Source organism: Otolemur garnettii, unplaced genomic scaffold (assembly GCF_000181295.1).
Source record: "Otolemur garnettii isolate 467f Iridium unplaced genomic scaffold, OtoGar3 scaffold00011, whole genome shotgun sequence".
Taxonomy (NCBI): domain Eukaryota; kingdom Metazoa; phylum Chordata; class Mammalia; order Primates; family Galagidae; genus Otolemur; species Otolemur garnettii.
In genome coordinates this window covers 25,429,112-25,438,261 of record NW_003852406.1, presented here as the reverse complement: position 1 = coordinate 25,438,261, position 9,150 = coordinate 25,429,112, and the positions used below count along the sequence as shown (strand labels likewise).

The window sequence follows — 9,150 nt, the reverse complement described above, 5'->3', positions numbered from 1 at the left end:
GCCAATCTACTCCACTCACTATTTTCCCCCTAATAACTGTGTGCGGGGACACACACAACAAACATATGTACACACAGAATATCACTGCCTAGAAAACCCAATTCCCTTTCCACTTCCTCCAGGAAGCCCACCTTGACTATATTCAGAAGAATCACTGCTCTGGGTTTCTGAACCACTTACTCCACCCTGGATTATAAACCTCTGCGATGATCCTTGCTGCTTCAACTAGATCGAAACAGCCCAAGTGAGATCATCTCTCTGCTTCCTTGGCCCCCATCACGTGTGGCTGTCCATGGGGTCGGGCACTCAAGGGCTTGGTGAAGACTGGGCAGCTGATTTGTTTCCCCAAACATCTATATCCAGTCTGAGTGTCCCTATATGCCCCTTCCCCATTCCAGGCTTTTCATCAGGAAGGCTTGGAACAGGAAACCTGAGGGAATGTTGCTGATTCCGGTATTCTTTCCTGAAAGGCTTGTCTCAGGTCAGGACTTCCAGCAGGATGTGTGCTGTGTATCCCTGCCCAGCCCTGCCAAGAGCTGACCTGCTTGGAGCAGAGCAGAAGGGACTCTGGGAAAGACTATATCTACACTACACAAAAAGATGACACTGCAACTGTCTATAGATACCATCCTCCTCTGGCTTCTCAGAGGGTCTTGAGCATAGAGTCAAGGATACGACCTTGATCCTATGAGTTGCCTCTGATCCCATTTACAGCTGCCTATAGAGCTTAGGACCAAGGCAAGTGCCTGTTCTAGAGAGAAGAAAGAAGTCTGCTTTCTGGAGACCCAGCTAGGGCTTATGAAGGATGAAGAACTCAAAGGAAGTAATCTCTTTCATCCAACAGCAATTTTTAAGATGAATATATGAGCTAAATCAGATTTCAAAGGCCAAGTATCTCCCCCTCCATTGGGTAACACCGGTTCATTCAATCATTTCATCATTCAGAATTTACGGAGAACTTACTACAAATGAGATACTATGCTAGGTGCATTCATTTTCTCATTTAGTCTTTGCAATAACTTTTGAAGTATATATCATTGAACCCATTTTACACATGAAGAAGACTGAGGCAGACACAGGCAATAAATGGAAGGAAGTATTTAATTCTACAGCTTTTGTCCTCTAGTCTCATGCACTATTGTTTACAGCAGGGGTTCCCAGACTTTTGGAATTCATAGACCAATAACATTTCAAAAATGATTTTTGGGAACAAACACGGAACCCTATGCCAAGTTTTTAGTTAGCCAAGGACATAAAAAAATATCAGCTCCCAGCACCACCATTTCATAAAAGGGCATTTTAACACAGGGAATGTGGCAAGGATCTAACCTTAGAATAGACAGCCTTCTAAGAAAGGACAGTTGGCAAACTTACCCTAAAATATCCTACATTGTTCTCTCTCTCTATTTCAAGCAGAACTGGCCAAAACTTTGGTATTACAGGGTGTGGGAGCCACTGCCCTACCCCACAGCTGCTGCTTCAAGCAAAAACAAAGCCTTTGGCTCCTAAGCAAGTAAGCTCCAGACTTTCTCACACCCCTCTGCCCACCCAAGTCCTCACCAAATAAGGTCTGAGGTCGATATACACCATCAGCTACTTTCTGCACTCCACCCCAGCAGCTCTTCTGTATTTCACTGATATTCAGTGTCCCTTCCAGAGAAGGGAGTCTGCCCAGTCCCCTTCTCTCTTAGATTCAGATGTTTTCTAGGTTTGCATTTCAGGAATACTCAAGCCCCCTGCAGACCTGCAGGCAGCCCATCTGTCTCCCTGACGCCCCCAGACCCCCATGGGTGCTGACAGCAGCAGGTATTCTCCCTATGCCAGCCCTGAGGCAGGGATTTCCCCCTTGATGGGGTCCCCAGGTCCTGAATACTGTGTTATCAGAGGAATCACAGCAGACCCAGGGACTTCTATGCAGTGCTGGAAAGAGAGGGCTTGACAATGGGGAGACTGTAGACTGTGTGTGAGTGTGGGGGGATACTCCCCCTCCATTCCTCACCTTCTTTCTACTTCTCCTTCCTGCACTTGTGCTTCCCATCCCACCCCACCCCACCTACAGAGCATGACCTATGGATCCCTTGGTTGAAGTTCCATTTTCTTGGTCTGGGACATTTGGCAAGTCACTTAACCTCTCGGTGCCTTTGGTCTCTTGCCTGAAAATGGGAGTAAAAATGGTAGTTTGAGCTATGTGAAATTGCCAAAATTTGAACACAATGGGCCCAATGCCATTATGTAACTTCCAGTGTCCTTTACTCATTAGTAGAGCTAATATTTATTGATGTGCTCTCTGTCCACCCTCGTGTTGGTACAGAGGTCTCTGAGATGAGCTGATCTCAGGGACCTCAGTCCAGAAGGGGACATTATGTCCAATCATAATTTCATGTGGTTTTAACAAATGAGCTATAAAATGTTGAATACATGTCTCTCACCAAATCTGGCCCCCCTCGTCCAAGAAACCCTACCCCGATACTTCAAGTTCAGAGAGAACTCCCTTTCCAGTTTCTCATAATTGGGCATGATTTAGTACACATTTCCTTCCTGAGTTGAGTTTTCTCCTCTATTCCTGAGCATGAGTCTAGCTTCCTTATAACTTGGAATCCACCAAGGACAGCACCTAGGGCTCTCTGTCTCCCAGGCTGCTGGCACACCACAGGTGTCTTCCACTAGGGCTTTCATGCAGGTGAGAACAGACCTCATTAGGGTTTACCATGGGCCTGACTTATCTAATGGTCATTTCTGTACCCAGAGTTGGTCATAGATGGTTGTGAACGAGTGCTGCTAACAAAATTGGGGTAAATGAGTTGCTATGGGGGAGGCCCTAAGCCTTGGCCATCCTGTGGCAGCAGTCTCCCAGGAAGCAAAATTCAGTCAACTCTTCCATCTTCTCTAAGGATCCCTTTCAATGCCATTAGCTAACTTTCTGGGTCCCTTACTCATCAGTAGAGCTGATGTTTGTTGATCTGCTTTCTGTTCACCCTGGTGTTGGTGGAGAGGTCCCTAGATGTGTCGTACCTGCTCTACCCTCCAGGACCTCAGTCCAGAAGGGGACGTAGCCTGCACTGTGTAACCTGTGCTAGGGTTCATGGGAGCTAATGGGCCATAGGAACCAAATGTGGGGACGTGTCTAAGGTTCAGGTCAATGGGAAGCCTGTGTGGCTGACTTCCTGAGCTGGGTTAGAGCAGACTAACTTCCAGCTAGACACAGAAGCCAAAGAGTGAGTTACATGGAGGTCTTCCCCCTGTGAGGCTGGAACACCAGGGAAGGCAAGGCTCACAGCCTGTTAAGAATACTCCTTCTCAAGGAGACCCAAGGACATTCAGGGATTAGGCCTCTCAGCATCTGTGCAGAGAACTGTCAGCTCAGAGCTGCTCAAAAGTAGAAATGCCAGCTACATGTGATGTCATCACCCTAGGGAGGGCAAGGGAGGTCCGGTGGTCCAGTGGGTAGAGCAGAACAGCCTCTGCCAGGCTGCCCACGCCCCTAACATACCTGTTCTGCATGGAGGTTGGGGGAGGAGGTGGTCACAAGAGGGCTAAGAATGAGAGCAGAAAAATCATTTGAAGAATACTTTCCTATTCTTTCTTTCTCAGAGAGATGGGCAGAACCAGGGGACCTTTTTGCTGAGAATTCATTTCAACATTAATTCAGTGTCCAACTTTCCCTGGACAACGCTTTCTCTCTAATGCCCAATCTATCTCCCCTCCTCCCATTTCTCAGCTAAGCTGGGGTGTCAGACTGTCTTAGGGTGTTGGAGAGGAGCAGAGCTCAGGCTGAGCTAGTGGGATTTGTCCATAAGCCTCGACATTGTACACGGGAAGAGGGGACACACATCTGGATCCAGGGGGACGCAGTGGGGGCTTCTAGGGGGTGGAGGAAGGGGCGGGGGTCTGTATGGAGGAGGAACTCCCCTAGACTAGTCCACATAGCAGGTGTCACAGTTTGGGAACACCGGGAAAAAGGGGATCCAAAGCCAGCCCCAGAATTCCAGGTCGCCAGAGTAGTAGGCCCACCTGCTCCCCACTGCAGCCAGCCGGTCTCAGAAATCTGTCTCAGAACCAGCCTAGGACAGGCGCGTGCCGGGATCTGGCGTTCGGGTCCCGTGTCCGTGGCTGCAGCAGGCGCATTTCCTCGAAGTCTTACCTCAAAGGGCCGGGTCCCACCCGTACGCCCTGTGCTTGCCTCCTGGAGTTTCCCTCACGCCCTCCTCGCCCGGCCCCGCAAGGCTTTACAGTGGAAAGACTGGCGCGGGATTCGCCCCTCGCCCATGTCACGGGAAAACCCTGGGAGCCGCCCCGACGCAGCGCATTTCCCGGAAACCCCCTCTCCATGCTGGTTGCAGGAAGGCAGTGGCTCCGAATCCAGACCACCCGCACGCCTCCCTCCACGGAGGGTCGGAGACCCGGCCAAGGAGCAAACTCGTCATGGAAAGGCGAGCCCGGAGCTCTGGGGAGAGATTGGGAAACCCCACCCCTCCAGTCTTCGGATGGGGAATTCACAGCCAAAGCCAGAACCCCAGACTTGAGGCGCGCTTCCAGCCTTTAGCCAGAGAAAGAGATTCGAGGGCGCAGGATTAAGGACGCTTCTCACCCTGGCCCCTACAGTCCGACAAGGGTCCAACTCTCGCCCCGCGCCGGACCCGCCCCCATCCACCTCTCGGCCCCCCCGGCCCGCGAGCCACTGCCCCTTTAAGAAGCCCAGGTAGGCAGGCCCGGCTGCGGGAGCCGCTCCTATGGCAACTCGCGAGCTGCGGCGGCTTCATGAATATTCCGGGGCGCGGGAGCCGGAGCGCTGCCGGAGGGCTCTCCGGGGGAGGCGGCCGCTGATGTAAGCCCGGCGGGCCTCTGGGCTCCGTTCGGCTGCAGCGGGAGCCCCGAGACCGGCCGGCCGGGGTCGGCCAGTGGGGGCCAGGCGAGCTCGCGGGTGGCGGGTCACAAAGCCGAGGCAGCGAGACCGACGGACAGCCCGCCTGCCCGCGGGACGCACGCCCGGGAGACCCGCGGGCCGTGCGATCTGCGCTCCGGAGCAGTTCGCCGACCGCTGCGGCCGCAGCGCCGCTTCTGCCGGAGCCCATTGTTCCCCGCGGGGGCGGGGCGCCTGGAGCCGGGCCGCGCGCCGCGCCCCTGAACGCGGGAGGGAGGGAGTGCGGGGTCCCCGCGCCCAGCCCGGGCCGGGAGGAGGCGCAGCGCTGCGAGCCCGGGGACCCAGAGCCGGACTGGGAGCCTCCCCGCAGCGCGCAGGCTGCCTAAGCATGGGCAACTGAGCCGGCCCCACGCCGGCTGCGAAGGACTCGCCCCCACGGGCGGACTGACCAGCGGGCGGACCTGGAGCGGGTGCGCGGCGCCGCGCCCCTGTTCCTGGCCCGGCCCGGGTCCCTGGCGCCATGGACAAGCTGCCGCCGTCCATGCGCAAGCGGCTCTATAGCCTCCCGCAGCAGGTGGGGGCCAAGGCGTGGATCATGGACGAGGAAGAGGACGCCGAGGAGGATGGGGCCGGGGGCCGCCAAGACCCCAGCCGCAGGAGCATCCGGCTGCGGCCACTGCCCTCACCCTCGCCCTCAGTGGCGGCGGGCAGCACGGAGACCCGGGGCGCGGCCCTCGGGGCGGCGGACAGCGAGGGACCGGCCCGCGGCGCGGCCAAGTCCAGCACAAACGGCGACTGCAGGCGCTTCCGCGGGAGCCTGGCCTCGCTGGGCAGCCGGGGAGGCGGCGGCGGTGGTGCGGGAAGTGGCAGCAGTCACGGGCACCTGCATGACTCCGCGGAGGAGCGGCGGCTCATAGCCGAGGGCGACGCGTCCCCCGCCGAGGACAGGACGCCCCCAGGCCTGGCGGTCGATTCCGAACGCCCCGGCGCTTCAGCGCAGCCCGCAGCCTCGCCGCCGCCTCCCCAGCAGCCGCCGCAGCCGGCCTCCGCCTCCTGCGAGCAGCCCTCCGCGGACACCGCTATCAAAGTGGAGGGAGGCGCGGCCGCCGGTGACCAGATCCTCCCCGAGGCCGAGGTGCGCCTGGGCCAGGCCGGCTTTATGCAACGCCAGTTCGGGGCCATGCTCCAACCTGGGGTCAACAAATTCTCCCTGAGGATGTTCGGCAGCCAGAAAGCTGTGGAGCGCGAGCAGGAGAGGGTTAAATCGGCTGGGTTTTGGATTATCCACCCCTACAGCGACTTCAGGTAAGGGGCGCAGGCGATGATCCCGTGAGTGCTCTGCGCGGTTGGTCGGTTGCAGGCACGCTTCCTCTCCCAGCCCTGCCTCCCAACCGGAGTTAACTTTCCTTCCTGGCGCTGGGAGCTCCTAGAGAAGTGGGGATCCTCTAGACTCTGAGACACCCCCAGCTCTCCTCTCGCCACCGACCTGTGAACTTTCCTCTGTTTAAACGCTGGTCTTCCTGGGTCTGGGCCACCTTGGAGACAGGCTGAAAGGTGCTTTGAGCCTGGCCTAGCCCTAACCGCAGCCAGGATAGGGCTCTGCCACCTTAAGTCACACATTCCACCTCCCCCTTCAAGGCTGCAGAGTCAGGGTGGCCATCCTAGAGGCAGCTCCAGGTCGTTCTGGCTTCAGAGAGAGCAGGGCCATGAAGGGAGACAGACCGCTTTAGCAGTCAGGCCAGCTCCTTGGGTGCTGACCGCAGGCATTATCTGGCTTTTGGTGCCCTGGCAAGCTGCAGCAGCCAGGCCCCTGAAGGACTGAGGTCACTGGGGCCTCAGGCCTAAGATGAAAGCCCTTTGCAACCACCTTAACCCTGGACCAAGCGCCTCATTCTGAGCAGGCACCCTGGGCAGATGGCATCCAGACCAGCAGGGCAGCATGACCTTGCTCATAGTGGTCAGTGAAGATGCCTGGTGTTGTGACTAATTTCAGATGTCCCTGTGACCCCAGCTTGTGCAGTGCCCCATCCCCATGCCAGAAACCCATACTCCAGCAGCTGATAGGTCTCTCATGGGTCAGTTGTAGGTCCCAAACAAAAGATGTGACTGCCAGTTAGGGAGAGGGATCCTGCCCCCTCCTCCTCTACCACCTGAGTCAGATGTCACTGAACAGTAGATACCACTGGGGGCTTGTGGGCAAATCTGTGCAAAAGAGGGATTGTTGGTTACCTCTGGGGCTGGAATCAGGGATGCCCTTTCTTCAGTCAAGGTCCTGAGGTCCCCCAGTGCCCCTCTGGACTTTTCTGACACATACGGTTGAAACGAAGGTCTGGGAAGCATTCATCTTTTTGAGCTGGCTTTAATTCTCTCATTCTCTCGCTCTCTCTTTCTCCCTGCCCCTGATTTATCTCCCTCCCTTGCTTACTCTGCTTGCCTGCCTATATAAATGAGCATTTTGCCAACTCAGGGCCCTCTTTGCAAACTCCAGGGAAGCTGGGTTTGTAATGAGAGCAAAGTCGTTTTCCATCCAATGAGAGAGATTTTTCATGCTGGGAAGGACCAGTCAGACAACACTCCATGGCTTAAAATAGGTGGTGAACAAAGGTCCCCCCATTTTTCTTTTGAGAGGCTACTCTTCCTAACCCTAATATCTAGGATTCCCCTTCCCAGAGGATAAAGGAAACCAGAGGGCAGGCTAAACTGAGCCATAGTCCTCAAATTGTGTGAGCACACGTGGGACCCTTCCATGAGGAACCATTGCTGGATCCCAGTGCCGGTTCTTAAAAAGTAGACTCCCCTCTGGCCAGTACTGGGGCCTGAGGATCCCAGGCTGAACTAGGGAGGAATGGGCCATGTTTCTCCTTTCCCCTGGAGATGGGTGTCCTAGGCTTCTCCTCTCTTTGAATGCCTCAGTGGTGGTGACAGATAAGCTATCCCAGTACTAAGCACTTGAGACTATTAAAGGGCCCTGCTCTCCCTTGCTCAGCTCTCTGCTATCTATTGTCAGAAGGCCTCTGTTCAGGGGTCTCATCACCAGGCTGTTGCCTGGAGTGCAGGGGGCGGGGCTATAAAGGGCCAACCCCAGGCATGCCTAGCTTCCACCAACAAGCAGTGATTGAGGACCTTCTGGACACTGGTCCTACCCTCCTAGGCTCCCTTACTTGGATAGTGAAGAGTTGGAACTGGGTTGACTTCATTAAATGGGATCCTATCCACCTTCCTGGGCTTCATTCTGTCCCTCCTGGTCTGTCTGTCTGCAGCCTCCTGCTGCATTCTCTAACTGCAGGCTGCCTGGGATCCGGAGGCAGGGGAGGGTGGTGAGGACAGGGAGAGGGGGATGCAGCAGATTTGTAAAATGGGTTACCAGAAAGGGGCAGTCCAGGCTTTGGATTTGTGCAATAAGCACCAGGGACTGGTGGCTGCAAGCCTACATCTTCTTTGGACAGCCTTGATCTGTCTGGAGCTGGGTGGGTTGTAAGGAAAGAAATTCAAGAGAGCATTTGGAGGGACAGTGATCATGCCTCTGCTGCCTCTGGGTGGAAACAGCTAGTCTTATCTTCAGAAGGTCAAAGAGACAAAGGCCCAGCTAAGTCTCCTAAGCTTAGAAAACTCAGCACTCAACCCTACCTAGCTCCTACCTTCTCTAGCACCCCCAAGCCTGTTTCCCCAGAGTTTCAGCCATTGGCCTTGGGCTTCTATACAGAGCCAATCCCTGCTGCCCACCTTAGGCTTCACAAGAGCTTCTGCATGCATTGCTCAGGCCAGTTGAGGATTTATTCATCATTTTGACGGGCAGGAAGCATTGATCCAGCAGAATTGGTTTAATAAAAAATTGCCAGCAAACCGTGATAGATTGAGTTTGTGGTTTGGAGTTCAGGGCTGGCTGTGACAGGCTGCTTCCGGCATCTCCTGTTCCTGGGGAGAGAGGCTGGGTGCCTTTTCCAGGTCTGGAGTGGGCTGCGCTCTGAGGGACTAGCATAACCTGGTAAATGGCTAATGACAGGCTTTTCTGAGCTGTCCCTTTCCCAGATACTGTGCCCTGACCAGCCCCATTTGCTTCTCCAGGCTGCATAGCCTGTCTGGGCTCCCCTCCCCTCTAACTCCCCAATGCCTTTTGAAACTCGCATTTATGGTCAGGACATGGCAGCCCCTTGGGGGGTTGCTTCCTGGGCTCCTGCCCAAGACTAATTGGGCTCTTGGGTCCTGGGCATGCCTTTCCTTCTACAACCATGTCCTAGAGAACCTAGAACAAAAAAAAAAAAAAAAAAAAAAAAAAAAAAAAGAAAAAA

General features: G+C 55.2%; 1 protein-coding gene across 1 annotated transcript in view; it reads left to right on the top strand.

Annotated features, from left to right (window-relative positions):
• The first annotated feature begins 4,412 nt into the window (after positions 1 to 4,412).
• Positions 4,413 to 9,150, top strand: part of HCN4 (hyperpolarization activated cyclic nucleotide gated potassium channel 4) — a 46,830-nt gene continuing 42,092 nt past the window's right edge. The window contains exon 1 of the mRNA XM_003784486.2: positions 4,413 to 6,166. Coding sequence (XP_003784534.1) covers positions 5,382 to 6,166 — 785 coding nt within the window. The 5' untranslated portion in view covers positions 4,413 to 5,381. The remainder of the gene's footprint in view (positions 6,167 to 9,150) is intronic.